The sequence below is a fragment of the Lepus europaeus genome, chromosome 6, assembly GCF_033115175.1.
Source record: "Lepus europaeus isolate LE1 chromosome 6, mLepTim1.pri, whole genome shotgun sequence".
Classification (NCBI taxonomy): Eukaryota; Metazoa; Chordata; class Mammalia; order Lagomorpha; family Leporidae; genus Lepus; species Lepus europaeus.
The window spans coordinates 33,043,667-33,070,196 of record NC_084832.1 but is presented as its reverse complement, the minus strand read 5'-3'; the positions used below and the strand labels follow the sequence as shown (position 1 = coordinate 33,070,196).

At 35.2% G+C, this 26,530-nt stretch overlaps 1 protein-coding gene and 1 pseudogene across 17 annotated transcripts in view; both read right to left on the bottom strand.

Annotated features, from left to right (window-relative positions):
• RBM26 (RNA binding motif protein 26) overlaps positions 1 to 26,530 on the bottom strand; it is an 84,141-nt gene that overhangs the window by 13,738 nt on the left and 43,873 nt on the right. For 11 of the 17 annotated variants that reach the window (XM_062194043.1, XM_062194042.1, XM_062194044.1 and 8 more), the window contains exons 13-20: positions 24,930 to 25,061; positions 23,643 to 23,714; positions 17,286 to 17,411; positions 16,866 to 16,940; positions 14,423 to 14,590; positions 12,205 to 12,309; positions 7,965 to 8,165; positions 5,154 to 5,240 (exon numbers count right to left, since the gene is read on the bottom strand). In XM_062194043.1, the coding sequence (XP_062050027.1) occupies positions 5,154 to 5,240; positions 7,965 to 8,165; positions 12,205 to 12,309; positions 14,423 to 14,590; positions 16,866 to 16,940; positions 17,286 to 17,411; positions 23,643 to 23,714; positions 24,930 to 25,061 (966 nt within the window). The remainder of the gene's footprint in view (positions 1 to 5,153; positions 5,241 to 7,964; positions 8,166 to 12,204; positions 12,310 to 14,422; positions 14,591 to 16,865; positions 16,941 to 17,285; positions 17,412 to 23,642; positions 23,715 to 24,929; positions 25,062 to 26,530) is intronic. The other 6 variants (XM_062194049.1, XM_062194056.1, XM_062194057.1 and 3 more) reach the window with 3 other exon arrangements.
• Positions 13,303 to 13,416, bottom strand: LOC133762685 (U2 spliceosomal RNA; annotated as a pseudogene).

Below are 26,530 nucleotides of genomic sequence, written 5' to 3'. Positions count from 1 at the left end.
ATCATTCCTAGCAAATAAAAAGAACACTTTTTAAAAAATTTATTTATTTGAAAGGCAGAGTTACAGACACAAAGAGAGATGGAGAGACAGAGAGACCTTCCATCTGCTGGTTCACTCCACAAATGGTCACAACGGCCAGAGCTGGGCCAATCTGAAGCTAGGAGCTACCTCCGGGTCTCCCACATGGGTACAGGGACCCAAGGACTTGGGCCTTTTCCCACTACTTTCCCAGGCACCTGGATCAGAATTGGAGCATCTGGGACTCTATGCCTTACCTGCTACAACATGGTGCTGGCTCCCAAAAAAAGGCTTTTTAAAAGATTATGGTGTAGCAGGAAAAGCCACTAAGATGCCAGCATCCCACATGAGTACAGGTTCAAGTCTCTGTTGCTCCACTTCTGATCCATCTCCCTGCTATTGTTCCTGGGAAAGCAACAGACATGGCTCAAGTGCTTGAGTCCCTGCACCCACATGGGAGACCCAGAAGCTCCTATCTCCTGGCTTTGGTCTGGCCCCGCCCTGGCTGTTGCAGCCATTTGAGGAGTGAACCAATGGATGGAAGATCTCTCTCTCTATAAATCTTTCAAATAAATAAATCTTTTTAAAAAGGTATGTTGCACCGTGGCTCAACAGGCTAATCCTCCTCCGCCTTGCGGCACCAGCACACTGGGTTCTAGTCCCAGTTGGGGTGCCAGATTCTATCCCGGTTGCCCCTCTTCCAGGCCAGCTCTCTGCTATGGCCCCGGAAGGCAGTGGAGGATGGCCCAAATCCTTGGGCCCTGCACCCGCATGGGAGACCAGGAGAAGCACCTGGCTCCTGGCTTTGGATCAGTGCAATGAGCCAGTCGCAGCGGCCATTGGAGGGTGAACCAACAGCAAAAAGGAAGACCTTTCTGTCTCTCTCTCTCACTATCCACCACTCTGCCTATCAAAAAAAAAAAAAGAAAGAAAGAAAGAAAAGAAAAAAAAAGGTATGTTGGCTGGCGCCGCAGCTCACTTGGCTAATCCTCCGCCTGTAGCGCCAACACCCTGGGTTAGTCCCAGTTGGGGCGCCGGATTCTGTCCCGGTTTCTCCTCTTCCAGTCCAGCTCTCTGCTGTGGCCTGGGAAGGCAGTGGAGGATGGCCCAAGTGCTTGGGCCCTGCACCCACATAGGAGACCAGGAGGAGGCACCTGGCTCTGGCTTCGGATCGGCACAGCATGCCAGCCGCAGCACGTCGGCCATAGCAGCCACTAGGGGTGTGAGCCAATGGAAAAAGGAAGACCTTTCTGTCTCTCTCTCTCACTGTCTAACTCTGTCAAAAAAAAAAAAAGGTAAGTTTTAAAAATTATTTCACAGATAAATTCCTATAAACTTTAAAGAAACATATCTACAATGCTACTTAAATTATCTCAGAGTACAAAGAAAAATGGAAACATTTCCATTTTTTCAAAAAGTAAAGGTAATATTCATTTATACGTAATGAAAATAACATTCCTCCCAAAATCAATCTTAAAAATATGTATTTTAGAAGTAGAAACAAAAAAATTGAAAAAAGGACAGATTTCAGTGACTTATCAAAGAAAAATACAATTGGATTTACGCCAGAAGTAAATGGCTAGTACAGTAATAAGCAAGCATATAATAGATGAAAGGGAAGAAAAAAACCTTCATCATCCTAGAAATATACAAACACAGGATAAAATCCATTTTGGATTAAAAAGTCTTTGGTAGTTTTTAATAAAGCATAGTTTGTATTCAACTTTAACACAAAAAGCCAGCATCTAATACTAAAAATACTAGAAGCATTTTAATATAGTTTATCAAGATACTATTACTAGTGTTTTTAATATTTTTCTGAAAGTACTAACAGTGTGAAGTGTAGAAATGTAAGAGATAAGTAAAACCATTATTTTAATGAAGTTATGATTGAATGACTACTCAAATCACTATGTATATTAGAACATATAATAGAAGAGGAGCTCTCATTTAAAATAGCATTGAAAAGATGAGATATCAGGGAGAAATTTATAAGCATTTATGGTCTTTTTTTTTTTTTTTTGTCAGGCAGAGTGGACAGTGAGAGAGAGAGACAGAGAAAGGTCTTCCTTTGCCGTTGGTTCACCCTCCAATGGCCGCCGCGGTTGGCACGCTGCGACCGGCGCACCACGCTGATCCGATGGCAGGAGCCAGGTGCCATCCTCCATTGCACTCCCTGGCCACAGCAGAGAGCTGGCCTGGAAGAGGGGCAACTGGGACAGAATCCGGCACCCCGACCAGGATTAGAACCCGGTGTGCTGGTGCCGCAAGGCGGAGGATTAGCCTAGTGAGCTGCAGCGCTGGCCTTCATTTATGGTCTTTATAAAAAAAACTTTAAAATGTTCTTAAAGGATACAACTTATGTATTTGAAATGTGGAGTAATAGGGTGGGGGGATAGAGAAAGATGCCTGCATCCCATATTGGTGTGCCTAGGTTCAATTCCCAACTCTGCTCCCAATTCCAGCTTTTGCTACTGCACATCCTGGAAAGCATTGAGTGATGGCTCGAGTAGTTGGGTCCTGCCATCCATGTGGAAGACCCAAATGGAGTTCCTGGCTCTTGGCTTAGTCCTGTTCCAGCACAGGCTCTTCAAGGTGTTTGAAGAGAGAAATAACAGATGGGAGATCTGTCTATCTGTCTCTACTCTCTCTTTCTGCCTTTCAAATAAAAAAACTGGCATCCTTATGTCAAACATATTGATTTTTTTAAAGATTGTATTTATTTATTTGAGAGGTAGAGTTACAGACATGGAAAGGAAGAAACAGAGAGAAATGTCTCCCGGCCGTTGGTTCACGCCCCAAATGGCTGCAACAGCTGGAGCTGCGCCCCTCTGAAGCCAGGAGCCAGGTGCTTCTTCCCGGTCTCCGATATGGATGCAGGGGCCCAAGGACTTGGGCCAACTTCTATTGCTTTCCCAGGCCACAGCAGAGAGCTGGATTGGAAGAGGAGCAGTCGGAGCTAGAACCAGCGCCCATATGGGATGCCAGCGCTGCAGGCAGAGGATTAACCTACTGCGCCACAGCACTGGCCCCAAACATATTGATTTTTAAATTTCTATATATTATTTCCTTGAAATCTAGAAGCTTGAAAATCACTAGTCTATATTCTGCTTGCCTGACAAAAGCTTCAACTGAATTTTATATTCTTTTCAAAATAGAATGTAACAGAATTTTAAGAAACTTTCTGGGTTAAGGATATGTTGCTAGTTTAGCAACTTTTATTACTCAATTCCAAATGTTTATCATAGCAGTAGTAGTTATTCTCTCCAGCCTACTGAGTAAATCAAAATAAAATGGTATTTACCTTGAACAGGTAACTCTCTTTAGATCTAGCTTTCTTCTTAGTTATTCTGTCATTTATTCAACTTTCACATAATTCAGTGTTAAATCTTTATTAAACCGGGTATTTTTAACTGACATGTATTCATTTTGGAAAAAAAATACACATCATATATGAAAGCATAAAAACACACATGTAAGGTAGAAAAAGCAAGACCCAACAAAAAAGACATGTGTCACTAGGTCTGACCAACAGGAAACCTCCAGAAATTATTTAAGCAAGAATTTTTTTTTCTTAGCCATGTAAGTAAACAGGGAGTAGTACACATGTTTTTCAAAGTTCTTAAAATATTTGTAATATTTTAACCATTTGTACATTAACAGTTAAATAAATGACACATTGAGATATGCTACTCAAACTACATATATAGCGATGGACTGAAAATCATCATTGAAGCCACCAATGAAAGAAAGCTTATCTAAACTTGTACTCAATAATACCTGTAAAAGAAAACTTGATCAAGTTCTGGTTTTCCAATATAGCACACATACAAGTTTACAAGAAAATTCCAAACTCTTGTCAAGTGGAAATTACTTTTCATTTTTGTAAATGATTCTTAAATGAGAATACTGTACTAGACTTTAAAATAAAAAACACTAGACTATCAGGAATCTACTCTAAAAAACAATCCACTATACCCTCCTTCCACTACCAAAAACAAGATTGCTCCAGGGATCCAGATGAACGTTTTTCTGAGTTATTAGACTCAGATTTATACTAGTTAAAATGCCTTAAGAATAACTCCTACAATGAAGTCTTCAACAACATATCATTTTAATGGCAAAAAAAGATTCACTACAAAGAATATATGTCAACTTAGAAGGTGTTTCAAAACTGATTTAGGTCACAATCAACGTAAAGCTTCTGAAAAGTATCTCAATCTTCCCAAAAAACAGAGTTAAATGTTTGGAAAAATGATTTTGTTCTTCAGAAAAAAAAAAAAGACAAGGATAAAATAGTTACTTTATCTTTTCTACAATTCATGAAGAAAAAATACAGAAGACTATGAGTCCCCCATACCTCTTCCACTTTTGTTCTTTTAATCATTTAAACCCAAATTAAAAACAAAGTTTTGTATATATTTGTATTTATATATTTCTGGTCAGTCCTTGGAAGGACAATAAAGTTATATAGTTCAAGACAACTCTACTAAGTATCCTAAAAGCTAGCGCATATATGGGTATAGTATAGCAAGTAGTAGAGATCTTGTTGAGGGGTATGCTGAGCTACTGGAACTTCTCTACAGTCATCAGATAAGGATGGTTAAGGATGGACATCAAGATTAGTCAATTTTTACTTGTCCCTCAACACTCAAAGCAGATCTTGCTTTGCCCCAGTTGAAGAAAAGAATAATGGAAAGTGGGAAGACCCTATCTCCTATAAAAAGAAAGAAAAGGGAATTTTGGTCTCAAGACAATATACTTTGCCACTGAACTTGGCAAATGACCATACATGTTCTAATTATATGTTATATATAGACTTGCCTAACTGCATTAGGCCATTCCTATTTCATAGACTCTACCTATTATTGAAACATAATTACTCAATAAGTAAAAAAAAAAATTAGTCTAAAGGAAAAAAACAGAAGGAAGAGTGTAAGAAGGAAGGACGGAGGGAGGATTGTGGATAGAAAGGGAAGAAGGGTAGTATGGTTAGCTTAGAATTGTATCTATGAAATACATGAGATCTGTCCTCTTTATATTAATAAAAATTATCTAAAATTAGTCTATATTAAAACTTAAAAGCAGTGTTTACACATTTAAATTTGAATTTTTGATAAGTTTTTAATACTTACTACTTCAGCGTCTACTCTTGTCTTGAATGTAATTACTGCATGAAGTGAAGAGTCATCAATCTGACAATCTTCAATTTCACCATATTGCTTTAAATTAAAAAAAAGTATTTCCCCCAAATAAATATTTTGAAATATCCAAAAAAAATCCTAACGGCATTTAAAACATTAAATACTAATAAATATAACAGAGAATATGTAACAATTCATACTGGTTAACAGAAAAGAATGGTCAAAAATTCATTTTAGTACTTTATAAGAAAAAGGAGTGGTCCTACCTTTCAATATTACTTATAATTCTATACTTTCAAGAATTAGCAAAACTTACATTCTATTGAAATATTTTTTAAATAAGGAAACAAAGGTCAAAGCCTGAATTTCTTCTTATATTCATCAGTCCAATCTCAGGATATCAAATTCTTAGATCATTTTATGAGCTTTTAGTATCATTTCAATAAACGGGAAAAAGATTCAGAAAATTTAAATAATTTTCCCAAAATAATTAATAATACCAAGATGAGAGTCCAGATTTTCTGATTTGAAAGGTTGACATTCTAACTGTGCTATATGCTCCACTACACAATATACTATTTTAAGGGTATTTAAAAGCTAATCACATTACATTATGACTGTTTTTGGTGTGCTGGACTTTTTTTTTCATGTACAGGAAGACTTTTCTATATGACCAAATAAAATTCTAGTCCTTTATATATAATTAGTATGTTCCTTTTTACCCCAAAATAAAATTATATCCATATCTCATTAAATGTATGCATATACAACATAGAGAAAAGTTATATAAAAAGAACTGTCTCTAAAGACCCCCAGATCTCAACTCTGCCAATTAATATTAGCTATGTAAACTTGAACAAGTTACTTCAATCTCGTTTCATTTTCCTCATCTATAAAATAATGGGCATAATAAAGGAACCTACCTCACATGATTATCCAAACTACTCACAATAAGTTATTATAAAGTACTCATAACTATACCTGCCACAAAATAAGGGCTCCACAAGTTTTGGCTGTTATCTTTTATTACTACTAATCCCAGTGGGTAACTTAAGGAAAGCATTTTGTTCATCCCAATGTTTATAGTCAATTTTGAAATGTGAAGTATCACTGCTGACTTCTCAGTGGAGTTTGACTCTCTAGATGCATATAAGAATTTTCTTCTCTGAATATTTTTCAAATCAAAACCATATTAGGGGTTGGAATTTGGCAGTTATTAAATCACCACTTGGGACACCAGCATCCCTTCTTGGATTGCCTGCTTTGAGTCCCAGCTCCCCTGTTTCCAGTCCAGCTTCCTGTTTACACACACCCCAGGAGGCAACAGATGATGGCTCAAGTGCTTGGGTTCCTGCCATCACGTGGAAATCCCAAATTGATTCCAGGTTCCCAGTTTTAGTCTAGCTGTTTCAGGCATTTGGTGAGCAAACTGTTGTATGGTAGATCTATTTGTCTTTCAAATAAAATAAATTAAAAAGAAAAATTTTTAAATCTTAGTCTCACCAAACCACAATCATAGCAAACTCACCTTGCTTGTTTGCATTATTTTAGCAGATTTATTTCTAGTTTCCTGATCAGCTTCACAAGACACTAAAGTTACCTGGATCTCCTTTTCTTTGTGGAAGGGTATGAAAGTGGGATGCATTGCAGGAAAGAGCTGGGCTATATTATCTCAAACTTTTCTAGCTCCTTCCTTTTTCCCTCTGAGTCCACTAAGCACAGGACTTCCTAGATTCCTCATCCTTAAATATTAATCATTTTAGTTATTTCTTAAATCATTTCTTTCAATACTTCTTTATGTCCTGACAGAGCTGTAAGCCTTTCTACAGTCAAATCTGACTTTTAACAAGCCTAAATTATTTGTGTACCTATCTACAAAAGCTTACCTATACTTTAAGATCTAACCTCCAGTTTTATTACCTCATTAAATTTCCTCTATTATTTCTTTCATCGTATGCCATTGTAAAAGTTACTTCCCTAAGTTAATAAAGTATTTATAGTGTTTAATAAACTTAAGTTGATTGCAAATTATCTTCATAGTTTACTTTAACTGGTTTTGTGAAACCAATATATGTAAAAACCTTCAGGGTAAAAAACTGATTATTTCCTTCATCTCTCTGGAGCAATTACTGTAATGCTGAGGGTAAAACTGATGCTTAGTAACTAATCTTTGGGATACCACTAAGAATCACAACTTTTAAGTCAAAAACTGTAGGCAGGTGTAATCTTCTTCATTCTGCAGATGAATCCAATGAATCCCAGAAAGTACAAATTAAATAACAGATTAGCAGCGACTAGAATGCCATTCTCCTTTCTTACAGATCAATTGATTATAAGTAGATAGACTCCTTAATTAAACCCTGACACTGCTTATAAGGCAACTTCAAGATCTCATATCAAAATTTTATCTTATTTTCAATCTGGGTCAGCTAGATCAAGACCACAGTATCAACAAATAAATTCCACTTTAACGTAAAAAAAAAAAATGAAAGGTAACATGTTAACTATCTCCTTAAAAATAAATATCAAATGAAACTAACTAAAGGAATTTCCTCTCTGAAATATTAAAGTTTAAGTCATTCATTTCACAGTATTTTAAAAGCCAACTAAGTGTAAGAGTTGTGACATTTCTTCCAGAAAATTAAATTAAAATTAATAAAGATTATCATAGATTAATCAAACCCTTTGTTCAGATTACTGAGTTTAAATTACTCATGTCTTTTTCATAATTTCCTCTTTAATCATATCTATTATCCTCAATGATGATCATCAGTATTTGTTTGTTGGGTAGTAAGAAAGTACCGCAAAATGAGGAAGAAGATCTTCTCTATCACTCTCTGTAAATGCAGAAATCTCCAATGCCCTGGGACGGTGATCCACCACAGCATGACCAGGCACACCTCGCCCTCGACCTCGACCCCTGCCTCGGCCATGAGCTGTACCTCGACCTCTTGAATGTATTCCTCTACCCCGACCAGATGAAAGAATCCCTCGTTTTGCAGCCTAAAAGAGATCAGATACACAGGTTAATAATTCTGGACTTTCTGGTTGAATATCTCTTTATATAAAATATTGAGTCCAAAAATAACTCAGATTTTAGCTTTTCAGATTTTGTAGTATTTGTGCAGTTTCCCAGCTGAGCATCTCTAACCACAAAATCCAAATCTTTGGAGTATTTTGAATTAGAAAATGTCAACCTGAAACTGACAGAAGCAAAGTATTATACTCTGGCAGAGATGTCAAAATTTTATGCAATATGTCATCATATTCAAATAATACCCTATAAAAGGATCAAATAGGGGCCAGCATTGTGGTGCAGCAGTTAAGCTGCCTCCTGTAACACCAGCACCCTATATCAGTACCAGTTTGGGTCATGGCTGTTCCACTTCCAATCCAGCTCTTTGCTAATGCACCCAGGAGGGCAGTGGAGGATGGCCCAACTGCTTGGGTCCTTGCCACCCACATGGGAACCCAGACTGAATTCCAGACTCCCAGCTTTGGTCTGGCTCAGCCCCAGCCACTGCAGCCATTTGGGGAGTGAAGTAACAAATGGAAGATCAATTTCCATCTCTCCCTCTCTTACGTGTGACTCTTTCAAGTAAATAAATAAATAAATATTAAAATAAAAAAGATCAAATTATATAAGCCACGGTTTTAGTCTTGAAAATCAAAGCAATTTTAGGCAGCTAATGAATTCAGGCAAAATTTTTAACATTAAGATTCTGAAATTATTAAAAGCACCTTTTTCTTGTTCTAAGTTCTTTTTCTCTAAACCATCAGGGTATATTACAAGATGATCAGTGACTTTAGATTTATAAATAATATACAATATTAAATATAATTACAGAAGTAAATATACAGATACATGATACCTACACATAATAAACATACTTTGCCAGTTTTGATGTTCAAATATAATGTTTCTCTTTCTTTGCCTGTTGATTCATAGTACTCTTAAATTCATCATTTTAATCATTTATTACTAACATGATTATGAGACCAATGTAGCATACTACTTTATTATATGATATGAATATGAAAAGTATGAATAATGCACCATTCCTTTAAACCACAAATATTTACTGAACACTTCCTGTTTAAATTCTTACCCTCATGAAACTCAAATCTTAGAGGGGTAAAGAAACATTAAACAAGTTATTTAATTATATCAATGAGAAATTAATCAGAAATTACTCAAAAAGCAAATGACTTACTTTAAAATAATGTAAAGATATGAACAGAACAGAACTTCAAAGATGTGCAGTGAACTAAACCACCCTGAAGGTGTTTTTATCTGGTTTAGTTTCTGCTTTATTTCCAATACCTTTAGTTTCTGCTTTATTTCCAATACAGTACTTAAGCTACTATTGAATAAGGTTGAACTTAGTATTTGCTCAACAAATCAATAAAGAAACAACAAAAAAGCCAAGAGTAAGAACAATGGAATCAAGGTTAGAAAGAATATGGTTTTACAAATACTGAATAAAACTCAGTGCAACTGGACGGATGAGGATGGAGAGACAAATTCAAATCATGAACACATGGGGCCGGCGCTGTGGCACACCGGGTTAACGCCCTGGCCTGAAGCGCCGGCATCCGATATGGGTGCCGGTTCGAGTCCCGGCTGCTCCACTTCCAATCCAGCTTTCTGCTATGGCCTGGGAAAGCAGTAGAAGATGGCCCAAGTCCTCGGGCCCCTGCACACACGTGGGAGACCCAGAGGAGGCTCCTGGCTCCTGGCTTCAGATTGGCGCAGCTGCAGCCATTGCGGCCAATTGGGGAGTAAACCATTGGATGGAAGACCTCTCTCTCTCTGCCTCTCCCCTCTCTGTGTAACTCTGACTTTCAAATAAATAAATAAATCTTTAAAAAAATTCATGCACATAACTTAAAGGATTTTGACTTTTATCCCAATAGCCATGGACTTTAGGAATAAGTAATGAGAACAGTTTTGAACATGTTGACTGTTAAGATGTTTAGATTTACAAGTGGAAATGTCAAGCTGGCACAACTGCTGAATCTCTACTAGTATTTTAGTTTCTTATCTCAAAACAGTTAATCTTAACATTAGCTAAAATAATCATCTAAAATCCAAATAACAAGGCTAAGTGAAAGAAATGTCTAATTCCACCCTTTTCTTCAGTGTTCATATCTAGTTAATTAACAAGTTTTACCTAATTATTTGTTCTTTTTTTTTTTTTTTGAAAAGTTAAAAAGAGGCCAGGCACAGAATTACAAATACTGTATGACTTCACTTAAATGTGCAATCTAAAAAACTGAACTCATAGAAGCAGAGAATAAAATATTAGTTATCAGGGTTGTGGGTATGAAGCATGGTATGTTGGTCAAAAGAGACAGCTTCAGTTAGATGGAAGGAGTTCTGGACATCTATTGTACAGCATGGTGAAAATATTTAATAATAACATACTATAGACTTGAAAATTGCTAGTAGGGATCTAAATCTTCTATTTTCATAAAAAATTAGGTATGGGAGGAGATGGTCATGTTAATTTGATATGATAATGTGTGTGAGCACATACACACACATTTCTGTACAGAGACATTCCCAACTTTTTACGTCAAATAAAAAATAAACTATTAAAAAATCTAAATACTACACTTAAAGGCTCATAATAGAGCAGCACACATAAAAGTACACTCAGGAATATTCATCTCAAAATATTCCTTGAAAATAAAAGTTCATGGAAAAAAACTTTGAGCAACACTCAATACATATTTTTGGAGATTCACAAATTAAAAGCCTCTTCAAAAACCTATAGTCAAAAAGGATGTTTAATATAAGCCTTACAAACTTACTTGACCTCTAAACCTTTTTTCATCACATCTGTTAACTACTAAAAGAATTATTGTGATGAATGAATACACTCATTACTGGTACACGCTAAGATTAACTGCAAAATAAACAAGCTATCATAAAAGAAAAAGTTATTCAATATTTAGTTATAACAGAAGAAAGGAGTCAAATTAAAGAATTTTGGTACCACTAATATTAATTTACTAAAATTATGGACATGAATTTTGAAAATGGTTTTTTAAAGTAGCACCAATACTAGCACAAAACCTCCAAAATGGGAAAAACACAATTTCTGCATTAACATAGAAGAAATCTTTTCCAAAACCTATTGTCTTGGGCAGAATACATATGCAATTCCATCTAGTTCTCAAAGAATGCAAATTTATGCAGGTTTAAGACAATATCCTATAGCTTCTTAAGACTTTCAGGCAAAATAGGGCCTTAAGACAAGTCTGGTCACTGCTAAATGTCAAGTCTTTAATATTTAGAAGGCAGTGCTCAACACAGATTTCTTCTATGCCAAAAAAAAAAAAAAAATTAAGTTGTCAATCTGAAGGGAAAAAAACATTTTCAGGCTAAATAAGATACAAAACATTAAAATCATTGTGTCAAACAATGGTTAAATGCAGACATGTACCTAGTAATGACATTAATGTCTATTCTATATTCAAAATATAACTAATTTTTAACCATCTTTTTGCTAATTATTAAAAATTGTCATTTCATGTAATAGGACATAGGTTTCTTATATAAATAACCATCTAACAAAATTAAAAGTTTATTTTCTTTTATAAACACCCACAGCACCATCTATAGGCAAAACTTAAGTTAGCATGTTTTTCAATACAGTTCTAACAATGAAAGTCTTATTCTTACAGCAACTTAATATGCCTGTATAGACAAATATACATATGTATATATGCATCTCCCTAAGAATACCTGAAAAGTCTAATAGTTTTCAATCCCAGGAAGAATACACTAAAAATAGAAAGGAAAAAAAATCCACTAGAAATGGAGGGGCTAATGGAAGTTTATAGGTAGAATGCACATTAAATGAGATTTTCCTCCCTTAACTCTGAAAAATTTAACCACTTTCCTATATCAACATCCCAATATGAATACCAGTCAGCAATTGTTGACTAAAATGAAGAGAACATATTTTCAAATTAACCACTACAACTATATCTGCTCCTTTTAAGTATATTGTATATTTGTAATGAAACGTACTTCCAGCTGTAATTCTGTATATTTCCTCCTAAGTTCAGTGACTTCTTCTCCAGCTTGCATCTTCTTATATAAATCCAGTTCTGTGTCAAGCAATTCTTTTTGCATCTAAAAAAGAGTAATGAATTAGTATTCTTGGCGACAATAATCAATATTCCACATTTCTGTCAAACTTTTTATAAGGAACTTTTAAACATTCCCATTTAATCCATATACATATATATTTTAATCCCCAGTATTACAGCACTCTAGTTTAAGCCATCAACTCTCTGATTCACAGTATTGTAACAGCCTCTTAACTTGCTACTACTTCTACTGATTTTCCCATAATTCATTTTGAGTACAGTAGCCACAGTGAGATTTCTATGTGATAATATGGAATAATTTTCACAGAAAAACTATGAGAAGAAAATGGGGTAGGGGGCAACAACAAAAAATGCAAGGTTCTAACAAGCTATATATATGTATATATGTATGTATGTTTGTGTGTGTGTGTGTGTGTATTTTAGGTAGGAAAAAATACTTACACACAAATTGACACATATACATATATCTATAAAAAGAATCATTAGAAGGATCAACCAACAATTAATAATACTGGTTACCAATAAGGGATGGTTAGGGATAGAGTATCAGAGATCAAAGGGGAAAGGTCTTCAACCATACGTTTTTATATAGTGACTTTTGAATCATGTTAATGTCATAGTTATACAACAAAACAGCATTAAATCAAGAAGCACTGGGGTCACAGGAAGGGGAATCCAAAACTGAATACAAACAGAAAGAGACCTAACTTTACTAAATTGATAACATACATACACCAAATGAATTAAAAAAGTAATCCTAGGGCCGATGCTGTGGCAGGGTAAGCCTCCACGCGCTGGCTGTGTAACTTTGGTTCCAGCTCCCTGCTTGCTAATGAGCCTGGGAAAACAAAGATGGCCCAAGTGCTTGGGTCCCTGCACCCACATGGGAGACCAGGAAGAAGCTCACGGCTCCTGACTTTGGCTGGTGCAGCTTGTTGCAGCCATTTGGGGAGTGAACCAGTGGATGGAAGACTTCTTTCTCTCTGCCTCTCTCTCTCTCTAACTCTGCCTTTCTAATAAGTAAATAAGTCTTTTTTTTTTTTTTGTCCTTGGATAGAGGACGTATCAGATATTAAACTGATAAGAACAGATACTACACTTGATCTTAGCCAAAAGGCCGAGAAGCGATCGTAAATAAGTCTTAAAAAAAAAAAAAAAAAGTAATCCTATAACAGAGTTCTGACTTTATATCCATAGTGGAATACAGATGTTTTGTTTGTAAAGAATGCAAAAAAATGTTTGTAGTTATTCTTTGTTCAGTCAGTTGTTGGAAACAGTATTGTTGCATCAATTTTAGAACTATCTTGAATGTATTACCAGACTATCTATGAATAATATTACATTAATAGGTCCAACTTGTGCTTATGGAACCAGAAGATAAAACCCAAAATGAGAAAGAGGAACCATACGGTTTTCGATTAGAATTAATAATATTAATGATTTTATATATATACACTGGGTATAAATATTGTATAATCCTGCATTTTTTCTTTAATCACTTATTACAATCTGAAATCAACTTATTTATTCACTTATCTTTACCTAATAAGGCATCTATCTGAATATTTTCCTTTCCAATCTATCTCTATTGCTGCCAGAATGTTAATTCTCTTTCATTAACCTTTAAATCACCAAGTACTTAAGTTCAAAGGCAGGTGCTGTGGCATAACAGGTAAAGCCGCCAACTGCAGCACCATCATCCCATATGGGCATTGGTATGAGACCCAGCTACTCCACTTCCAATCCAGCTCTCTGCTATTCCCTGAGAAAGCAGTAGAAGATGGCCCAAGTCCTTGGGCACCTGCATCTATGTGGGAGACCCAGAAGAAGCTCCTGGCTTCAGATTGGCCCTACTCCAGCTATTGTGGCCATTTGGGCAGTGAACCAGCAGGTGGAAGACCTCTCTCCCTCTCTGCCTCTCTCTAACTCTGCCTTTCAAATAAATAAATAAAATAAATCTTTATAAGACTAGTAGAGTTTACTTGTTTGTACTTATTTATCAATGACAGGGGAAAACAGTAAATATAAGGGTCAGATTTTTAACAAAGGATATTACCTGAAAGAAAAACTGAATCCTAAAAATTTAATGTTTAATATTATCTACCAAGTAGAAATATGGACACAAATTAAAATACCTGAGTCTTGGTTTTTATACTTTTTGGAAGACAGCGTCCAGGAGAAGCAGCTTTGACCTCATCTTTCAACTTGGTGATATTTTTTGTCAAAACCTCCAAAGTTTTCATGATTTCTGCTTTATCTTCAGACTTCATTGTTTTGTTTTTCTCCAGTTTGGAAATTAACATCTGTGGAATTTTTAAAAAACAGAAAAAATCCGAACACACTCCTACTATTAACAAAGTGAACATAGTAAGCATATATAAAAGTAAATAATACCATTCTTAGTTTATATATTCACAACAACGCTAACAACTATTAAATATTTAAAGATAGTAGGGGGGCTGGTGCTGTGGAGCAGCGGGTTAACACCCTGGCCTTAAGCGCTGGCATTCCATATGGGCGCCGGTTCTAGTCTTGGCTGCCCCTCTTCCAATCCAGCTCTCTGCTATGGCCAGGGAAAGCAGTAGAAGATGGCCCACGTCCTCGGGCCCCTGCACCCGCATGGGAGACCTGGAAGAAGCTCCTGGCTCCTGGCTCCGGATCAGCGCAGCTCCAACTGTTGTGGTCAATTTGGGGGTGAACCAGCAGATGGAAGACCTCGCTTTCTCTCTGCCTCTCCTCTCTCTGTATAACTCTTTCAAATAAATAAATAAATCTTTAAAAATAAAAAATAAAAATAAAAAGGGAGTAGGACAGCCGACTTGGTGATACTAACTATAACTCAATTCAAGTCTTACTCTTGTTTTTTATGAAGAATTATATTGCTATTTGGAACTCTCAGAAAATTAGCTCAAATCACACAACCAGCAGAAATTCAATTCAATTCCTGAAAAGTTGTCAATATGAAATATCAAAAATTTTCCTTTTCAAAGTAGTACAAGATGGCCCAAGTCCTTGGGCCCCTGCACCCACGTGGGAGATCCGGAAGAAGCCCCTGGCTCCTGGCTTCAGATTGGCACAGCTCCGGCCATTGCGGCCATTTGGCGAGTGAACCAGCAGATAGAAGACCTCTCTGTTTCTCCTCTCTCTGTAACTGTCTTTCAAATAAATAAAATAAATCTTTAAAAAAAGATTTTTTCCTTTTTAATCTATTTGTTGATAATATTACCTCTAACTATTCCCATGCCAAATTTAGTATGCAACCCAGAATATGCAGGGGGAAAATTTTATAGACCTTATCATATAATCAAGTATTAGAAAAACTGAATGCTTAATTACTTTATCATAGGTAACAATAACTGGTTAACTTGAAAATGATATCCCCAACATGGATAGGAAGATAAGAAATATAAAATGGGCCAAAGAAACCATGTAATAAATAGTACAGGTTCTCTGAGTCAAGAAGACTTTGATTTTAGGTGTAAAGCTTTATTGATTTCTTATCATCAAGTGTATCCAAATTTGAATTAGAAAAGACATACATTTCAAATTGATATTTGGTTTCTATATTTTCAATCTTCTGAAATGTTACAGAGCTAACCTTCATTGCCCAACAAAAACTGACAAGTAAAAAACTAACACTAATTAAATATCAAAAATTAGAGCGACAGTGTCCAAAAGGAATGTCAGTCACCTAGATTATCTGCAAGTTTCCAGGAGTCACATTAAAAATAAACAAAATTAATTTCATCATATATTTTATTTGACCAATATATCAAAGATTTTACAAATACTGTGATTTTACTTTTTCTCTTCATCTTTAAAATCCAGCGTGTATGTTACACTTACATCTCGATTTGAACCAGACATATTCCATATACTTAATTAGTCAGATGTGGCTACTGACTACTCTACTAAATAACACAGAACTAGAGGATATCAAGCAAGTAAAAAAAAAAAAAAAGATACATTGAGAAAAGGGTTCCATCTCATTATCTGTTGTTTAAATTGCTATGCAGCAACAGCTGAATGAACACTATCTTGTTTTCACTTCATGTTGATAACCACAGATCCATTTAAACTACATTCACCATTTAATACATGGTTTTCAACTTCAATACAAGGTTACTTCAAAAGTTCATGGAAAATGGAATTAAAAGATAAATTCTTTTCTGTGAACTTGAGATGAATTTCATGAATTTCAAAACTTTTTTCCACCAAAATCAATTTACCTTTTAATTCCATTTTCCATAAACTTTTTGTAATAGCCTTGTACTTCAACTAGCAGAAATTCAGTTCAACCCCTAAAAATCTGTCAATTTAAAATATCAACAATTTTACTTTCTAAACTATTTGTTGATATTGTTGCCTAAGTATTCTTACTCTAAATGTAGTCTGCAACCCAAACTGTATTTACATTGATAATAAAACACATTAGACTGATAAAAAAATATCATTGATAAATATTTCATTTTATCAATTATAGTAAACCTGTTTTCTCAGGACTATGCATATTTTCAGATTAAATTTACTACAAATTATGACATTTGTAAATATATTCTGCCAAATTTAATATTTTACCTTCTGTGTTTCAATGTGCTTTTCTAAAATTTCTTGTTTCCTTTTCCTTACATCTTGCTGAAGTTTCAGTGCCTCCTGGAGTCAGGGACAAAAAATACCATTGGCATATTACTAAGGATAAAAAAATTATTCAAGAGGAGCAGTATGATTCCAATTGTAGAAACATGGCAACAAAAATTATTTGCAAACTTTTGCAATTTAGAGCTTAAATATGTATGTGTGTTTAAAAGAACAATCAAGGGAAATTTTCAAAGAAAAAATTAAGTTATTTCTACACTATGAAAAATAAAGGTTCAGTGGCAACTACTGTACACATTTTTAGTCTTTTAGTCTTATTTTATGGTAAGTACTGAAGCAACACTTGCACAAAGAAAAACTTCCTTATTTGCAAATTCTGTGCACTATACTCAGTGTACTTACCTGTTTTTTTTTCTGTGCTTCATTATTATCAACTGCAGAAGTAGAAACAAGTAAGGATTTTTGTGCAGCCTTCAAAGCAGCCGGGTTATACACTGTTTTTGTTAGGCCAGTTGATGTAGATAACACCTATCAATACAAATTCAATTTCTTAGGAAAAAAAAAAAATCAATGATTCATGATTTCCTAAGTCCCATTTTCTATAAGCATGTCTGTAAACTCTAGCACATTATACCAAATGCACTATATACATATAACTAAATTGCAACTGATGATTTGAAAGGCGTAGAAAAGAGAAATAAGCTCTAATATGAAAAAATTTTAAATTACCAAATACCTACAGGAAAAAAGCAAAGACAAACATACAAAATGCCAAATCAAGAAAAAACATTACCATTGCTGTATCACTCAGAAAATATTAGTTGCTGAATACCTTACTGCTATTCATAGTGACTAAAGCAAAAACTATACACAAAAACATGGCACAAGAAGAAATTGGGTGCTGTCTTCAAACAATTTATTGTATTTTGCAATCTGCAGTTCTAAAATAAATCCTATTGTATTAATTCTCTAATTCTTTTCTAGCAATGTGCCTTCTGCCTCAAGTGATCTTATCTCCTGAAACCTAGCTTGGGTTTAACATAACACAATCAAGACATCTACAAACCCCTACACATTTCACTCTTTGACCCTAAATCCATGTATAAAATTTTATTCCTTTAGCTATTAGATAAAATCCTAATAGCTATTTTTAGCTAGCATTAGCAACTTGGTAAAAAGGAGCTAGGTATATTAATTTATGTGTCTTTCTGTTCACACTATTCAAGGACCTTGCAGTAAAGACCATACCTTTTTCCTTTTTGTGCTTCTTCCAGTACCTAAGTCTTGCTACATAAATAATTATGAGCAGAGATAAGATCAAGCACCTTTTTGGGGGCTGTCTGCTCATCTATAAAATTAGGAAGCTCAAGGTGATGGTCTGAAATTCTTATAAAACCCCAAATTTCATTCCACAAGGATAAGAATTTTTGCTGTTGTCTCTGGTCATTGCTATATCTTAAGTTCATAAACAGTGCCAGGGCACAAGAAAAAAAATTCAATAAACATTTTTTCACTAAAGTGAAATGACAGTAAGTTAAAGAAGACAATCTTTCTTACACAAGGATCAATTTTTTAAAAAATGAAAGTTTAAAATAAAGCCAGTGGGGGGGCAGTGCCATGGCAAAGCAGGTGGAGCAGCCGCCTGTAGTGCTGGCATCCCATGTGGATGCTGGTTCGAGTCCTGGCTGCTCCACTTCTGATCCAGCTCTCCACTGTGGCTTGGGAAAGTACTGGAGAATGGCCCAAGTCCTTGGGTCCACGCAGTCTCATGGGAGACCCAGAGGAAGTTCCTGGCTCTGGCCATTGCAGACATCTGGGGAGTGAGTCAACAGATGGAAGACCTCTCTCTCTATCTCTCTGCCTCTCTGTAACTCTGCCTTTCAAATGAATAGACAAATCTTATAAAAAAAAAAAAAGATTTTATAGGCTGTCTTTATTTCCTTCAAAAGAAAAGCAATTCTAAAATCCATGGAATAGCAACTGGTTCATAGAAAACAGCCAATGTATCCTTTCAGTGAGATCTACGAATGCTATAAAATATGAAACTGTGTGAACATTGTAATTTTTCAGAGGAAAAAACATTGTTTCTAAAGTCTTAAAGGAGTTTATAACCTAAAAAAGGTTGTAATAACCACTCAAATGCAGAGTAGTAATGAGAAAAATTGCACTTTTAGATAATTAAATGTAAACATCTGGTACATCATAGTAGTAATCTAGAAGCCAACTCATAATCTTTCACCATGAAATTAAATTTTAAGAAATTTATTTATTTGAAAAGCATAGAGGGAGACAAAGGGAGAAACAGTTCCTGTCTGCTAGTTCATTCACCAAATATCTGCTACACCTGAGACTAAGCCAGATCAAGACCAGGAGCCAGGATCTCAATCCGGGTCTCCGACAAGGGTGACAGGGACCTACTTTCTTGAACCATCACCTGTTCCTTCCCAGGCTCTACTTTAAGAAGAAAATGGAATGGGAAGTACACCTGGGTTTCATATCTAAGATACCCCTAAATAGGATGCAGGTGTCCCAACTGGTGTCTTAACCATTCCTTAATTTTTATTTCATTTAGAGACTGACTTTCTTAGAATAGTGATGAGTTGCCAAAGCAGTGTAATGTTCCTTAATCTAATTTCATGGTGAGCTAATTTCATGTTAGGCTAAGCCTCTTGCCTGTGGTGCCAGCACCCCATAGGAATATTGGTTCAAGTCCTGGCTGCTCCTCTTCTAATCCTTTCTGCTGTGGACTGGGAAAGCAGAAGATGGCCCAAGTCCTTTTGTCACTACACCTGCATAGGAGACCCAGAGGAAGCTCCTGGCTCCTGGCTTCAGATCAGCACAACTCCGGCCGTTGCGGCCATACAGGGAGTGAACCAGCAGATTGAGGATCTCTTTCTCTCTGCCTCTCCTTCTCTCTCTGTGTAACTCTTTCAAATAAATAAATCTTTAAAACAAAAAAAATTTGAGCCGGCGCCGTGGCTTAACAGGCTAATCCTCCGCCTTGAGGCGCTAGCACACTGGGTTCTAGTCCTGGTCGGGGCGCCGGATTCTATCCTGGTTGCCCCTCTTCCAGGCCAGCTCTCTGCTATGGCCCGGGAGTGCAGAGGAGGATGGCCCAAGTGCTTGGGCCCTGCACCCGCATGGGAGACCAGGAGAAGCGCCTGGCTCCTGGCTTCGGATCAGCATGATGTGCCGGCTGCAGCGGCCATTGGAGGGTGAAGCAAAGGCAAAAAGGAAGACCTTTCTCTCTGTCTCTCTCTCACTATTCACTCTGCCTGTCAAAAAATTAAAATATATATATATATAAAATTTTAAAAAATTAAAAACTAAAGTTCTTAAATAATACAAGATATGCACCTAATTTGATAATTTCCTTTCAATAATAAGCCCATTACCTAGCTAGGTATCACTAAAAATACAAAATGGCTGCATCATTAAAATATAGCATGAACAGATGTAGTTTTAGTACTACTTCAATGACCATTTTCTGTAACTCTAGAGAAAAATTTCTTCCATGCTATTTTACCATGTGAAATGTCAAACATTTTGTATATACTTTATAAGGGCAGAAACACAGAAAACAGAATCTGTTTCATAAAGCTGTGATCAAAAAAGATTTCTATTGTCAGATAAGTTGGAAACAATGAATATCCTAACCCCTCTCTCCAGGTTCAATGGTTATTATCAAAATAAAAGCACTAAGAACGCTAGAAGTAAAAAAATCCATGTAATTGGTTTAATTTAGTATTTCTCCAACTCCAATGAATAGGAAATATTCTTTTTCAAAGTATCTTTAACATCTGAAATTAAACTAAAGAGAGCTGGCTCAAAGTGAATGAAAGTATTGGCAAGAATGAGAAGATACTTTTATTCCTAGAAGCATTCCTATTTCATTGTTTTATCCAGGAACTTTCTTCTCTAAAAACAGAACTTCAGCTTAACATATTTAATTGAGCCTAAATCAAAATGTCTATAAAACACAATAATTTTATATAGCCATGCTATAAAAAAAGGCCGCCAACTATAACCATAAACACCAACAACTGTATGTAGTCTAATTTCTGATTGTTAAAATACAAAAATAAAATTTTTAAAAAAATGAATATAAATATTGCTCACTATGTAAATCTATTTGGTTATAGCTTTGGACAGTAAGAGTTTGAATAGCAAGGGAAATCTTTTTTCAAAAGATGAAAACCTATTAATAATACAACCAGTGGAGGGAAGCAACAAATCCAATAGAAAAGATGATGCTACAATTCCTCGGAACATATTCAAGGCATGGCAAGTGGCCTTTCCAAGCAACCATATCTCTGTATTTCCAAATGGGATTCTGCATGTTTCAGCAAAACAAACACTTTCACATAAACCTTATTTCCTATAAGAAAAATAACCCAGGTAACATCCTGAGACAGGTCGATACATTAGTAAATGAAAACTTAAAGTACTAACGGTTATGAAGGGGGAAAAAAACATAAGAATCCTTTATCTGTGTATTTAAGGTGGTAAAGTTTTTAGAAAAATTGTACTTTGCGTAATGAAACAGCAAGTAACACTTGTTCTCTACTTATACTATGAAAGCTGCTAAATCAATAGCTGAAGCTGCTACATGATATACAGTGATCTTTCAATTATACCACATAATTTCCTTTTCAAAAGTTCTGTGGTATAGCTGTTAACATTTCATCATGCAAAAAGATCAAAATTTTTAGACTGCAAAAAACAGTATGTGGGATATTCAAAAAGTTCAAAGGAAATGTATACCACAGAAAAATGCATGGATTTCAAAATTTTTTGCACCAAAATAGTTTTAATTCCATTTTTTCATGAACATTTTGAAGTTACCCCGTTAGTAAACTATCAATTCCAAATTCATATCCATTTATTCTAAAAGTACTCAAAGCATCTTTAAAAGTCAATAATAAAAGCAGCAAACATACTATTTTTTAAAAGTTATAATTAGAATAAACTTCAATTTTAGAATCCAAATCTTAACATAAGCAGATCTTAAACATAATCGTGTATTTAGATGTCTCCAGAACTGCTCAATAGTATACTAAGTATAGCGGATCTTTCAGTGCTTTAATTCCTGAACTACTCATTATCAGAATATAAATCTAATCAAAATGAATATCTGATATGGCTACAATCAGTAGCACAGACTAAATCACACAGAATCAGAGGGGGCCATCATATGGAAAAATCTGGTGGTTTCATGGGAGATGATAAGAGATTTTCAACTGTTACAAAATGGTTAGAGCTATTAGGCAGACAAAAGGGAGAGGGGACAAAAAAGGAGGGGTGGGGAAGGAAAGGGCATAAGGGACATTAAGTAGTAAAGTACTTCCTAAGGTAAAAAGGAAAGACTAGAGAAAAAGCAACAGAACCAGAATAACTGAGGAATTGATGAGTTTTGAATCAAGCAATTTAGCTGAGAAATTAAAAGCTTCTACAATGAACTATATTTAAAGTAAACTTTAGAATAGGATGGCAATAGTATAATTAGAGGAGGGGAATTTCAGGATGCCAGCTAAGACACTGCATCCAAAGGCCAGCGACCTGAAGGTGGTAGAGAAAAAGAAGTGGACTACAAACAAATAAATAATGATTATACAGCTTAGAAAGTAGTCATATCACTTCCTGAGCTGGTAGTTAGAAGTTAATTTTTATGGGACATAATGAATTCATTTTAGGCATGTTATGCCTGAAGTTAATGCTGAGATGCCCAAAGGAAAGTTTGATGGACAGAATAAGATTCAGATTTGAATTCCTAGAATTGCCAGGTTAACACAGTAAGTAAGGAAAATAATATACTAAAGAACAAATGAAGACAGCAGGTTAGCTACCTCACTGGATCTTTTGTTCATCTGTGAAGTCAATTTCTATTGTAATCTTCAGAATGGTTAGGAGCTGTGGACTAGAAACAGGAGACCCAGATTCTAGTTCTAGCTTAGTAATGCACAATGTATAGTGTAACTCATAAGACTACTTGGGCCCTGCTTTAAGTAAATATGTAGAATTGAGGGAGATTTTCTAATTCTAACATTCTGTAATTCCACATACCCCAATTAACACTAAAGATCATAGTATTCACCAATACCCAAACAAAAAAAAATAGCACATCTACACAGAAAGAACATAGATCCACAAATGGTCTTAAAATAATCAGTATTTATGCCTTCAATCACTTAAAAAATGATTAAATATATTGTCAGACGACATCAACAGCAGTGTGAGATTATAAACATTTATGTTATCCTTTCCAGTTTACAAAATATTTTAAAATTATTTAATCCTTATAAAACCCAGTGAGCAAGACAATTACCATCACCATTTTATAGATGAGTAAAAAGATTCAGAAAAGTAAAGAGCACTGCCCAACATCATGCAGTTAGTAAGTGAAAAGCCAGGGATCAAACTCAGGTAAAACTCCTCTAATTCATGGTCCTTTCTAATAGACTGTCAGAATTTTCAAATTAAAATGTACAATATCTCTAAAGAAAAGTAAATTAAAGAAAAAAACAGAGAATGGAGCACATGAAAATACAGTGAGGCAAGTATTAAAATGCTGATGCAAAAATGTAAAAAAAGGTAAGCAAATATTTTTCTTTTTCAGCAAATGGAAAGCAAAAAGGTAGGAATAAGAGATACAGATACTATTAAGAAGCAAGTTTGGAACTATGAAAAAAATTAAAAATTAAGATGCCACCTGAAAACATTTATGAAGCCAAGACAAACACATCATGCTATTCTTCTTACCTTTTCAGTTGCTGAAACAGATGACTTTGATACAAAACCCAACCTGTCCTTCACAGATAACTTAGTTACATTCTAAAAAAATTAAAATGGACATATTCAGTGTTTTCCCAAAAATATCTCTGTTGGGATTTTGAACATTCTGATTTTATTAATATATACTGAGTCTAGGAATACTAATACTAATCACAGAAATGTGGGCCTTTTTTAAAAAAGAGAGACAGAAAATGTGTGTGGAAAAACAAAAATAAACAGTATGCAATATTACTCCAGCATGAAAAAGTATGATATAAAATAAGAGGTCTGAATCTGGTGGTTGTTGAAGTCCCTTCCACTGATAGAGAATCCTAAATTCTTAGGGTCTTATGTTAACAAGTAAAAAAATCTTCATTTTGAATAATAGATTTGAGTAATTAAAATAAATCCCTGCTTCTACAGCCTAAAAATAAAATGTCATTCTTTGCTAAAGTATGTTTGCTTTATACTCAAATACACTGTATTTGGTGATGATATAGGATATAAAGGTTGAGGATCTTTTTTTAGTATAACTTATCAATTTACATTCTGGATATTCTTTTAAGATCTCAGCATCTTACTTCTTGGAAGACCATTTTAAAAAGGTGGCATCTATTAGCTAAGTAAGATACTACATACTAATTATTTTACACAGCAAATGATGAACCATCTGGAGACAAAAGAAAGCTTTATTTCAGAGACTGAAAGTGTAGAAACAAGAACCTGTGTTCTTCCTATGTGGAAGGAAGTAGGGAGGAAGTGACATTTTTGAGAAGAGAATCCCAGAATCAGAAATAAGTGATGCAAAGTTCTAACAGAGTTGCATTAAGTACTTGGAACAGAGTAATATCAAGCATGAGTAACCTGATGTTTTATGCCTTCCCATCCCAAAAGTTTTCATGTCAGTCTACTGCACAAGTATATCTGCAACAAATTCTAATTAAGTAAAAAGATGATGGGAAAACAAGATTCAGTGTACTAAACTTCATTCTTCACCTAGTTTTGCTAAAATATATTTTTTCCACAAGGTAAAAAGAAATCTAACAAATATTAATTACAGCAAAGAATTTAAGACTCAAATACTTTAAGAAGAGACTGAAAATGTTATGGCAATGGTAAAAAGAAAAAAACAATTGATAGGTGAGTTTCAAATATGTAAAGACCATCATATTTCTGTCAAATTAATACAATTAACTATAATCAACCACCACGGAAAATTGGTTTACTGAGAATGTATAATATGTAACAAGAACAATGGTAAAACCTTCCATATACCTGAGGAAGTTCTGAACTGGCACTCTGGGCTTCTGCTGGTTCAACGGTACTTGAAGGTACTGGACCCAATCGCTCCTTGACTGACTGCTTCACAACAGGCAGAATGGGTTGCTGGACTAAAGGCTGCATAACCTCAGAACAACAACAAAATTTCAAAACAAGCCAATTAGTTCAGGAACTAAACTAAAGTCAACTTTTGGTATTTTGTAATAAATTGTCCAAGCACAGAAACTTTTTAAAATGCAACTTATAGCTGAAACTGCCTTTCAATTTCATTCACACAAGGATATTTTCTTTGAAAAAAATCATTCATTTATAAAGAAAAAAATTTAAATCTATACTTCATTATTTCAAACAATCAAAAAACAAAATTATCACAATAAACCTCTAGAAGTAATCAATCAATTGAACATTATATAGTAGTTCCTCTCTTATTCTTGGGAGATATATTCTAAAACCACTGGTGAATGTTTCAAACTTCATATAGTACTGACTATGAACATATTATGCTTCACTCTTGCTATAAATCTTAGCAACTCTGGAATACAATTTTTCTCTATCCCTATTAAGAACTTCCACCTTGGGGCTGGCGTAGCAGGTAAAGCCACCACATACAGTGCCAGCATCCTATATGGGTGCCAGTTTGAGTCCTGGCTGCTCTATTTCCAATCTAGTCCCCTGCCATGGCCTGGGAAAGTGACAGAAGATAGCCCAAGTGCTTGAGCCCCTGCAACCACGTGGGAGACCAAGAAGCTCCAGACTTCTGGCTTCAGATTGGCACAGCTCTGGTCGTTGCAGCCATTTGAGGAGTGAACCAGCGGATGGACGACCTTTCCCCCCTCTCTCTCTGCCTCTGCCTTTCTGTGACTCTGCCTTTCAAATAAATCAATCTTTAAAACAAAACAAAACAAAACAAAAACTTCCACCTTTTCAATTAAAGGAAGCACCTGGGCTTCTTTTTGGTATATCCGAATTGCTAGTTATCACTGCTCTTGCATGTGGAGGTCATATTAAGTAAAATAAGGGCTACTTGAACACAAGCATTATAATGAATCTGATAACCAAGATGGCTAGTAAATCATTAATCAGCAGGTAGACTATATCATGTGGATAAGCTGTACAAAGGGATGATATACATCCTGAATGGGACACAGCAGACCTTCCAAGAGTTCACTGTGATACTCAGAACAGCACACAATTTAAACCTTATGAATTGTTTATCTCTGGAATTTTTCATTTAGTATTTTTGGACCACCACTGACTGTAACTGAAACTGCAGAAATTGAAACTCTGGATAAAGGGGGATTATTGTGTACTGATTGAATCAAGGAAGGGACAAAGAGAAGTGAAAGAGGAAAAAAGAATTTCCAGGATGAACCCACATTCTGAATTTCTGGAATGAATCTAAGTATAGCTACCAGTTGCTGAATGTCTATGACTTGACAAGAACTGTTCCGTATGTTAGCTTTACACACATCATTATGATTCTCTAAGTAAAGAATTAACTTCACAATTAAATAAAAGGTTTAACTGGAGTAGTTAAATAACTTCCTCAAGTCTATAACATTAACAGTAGCAGAGACAGGGTCTAAACCAAGTAT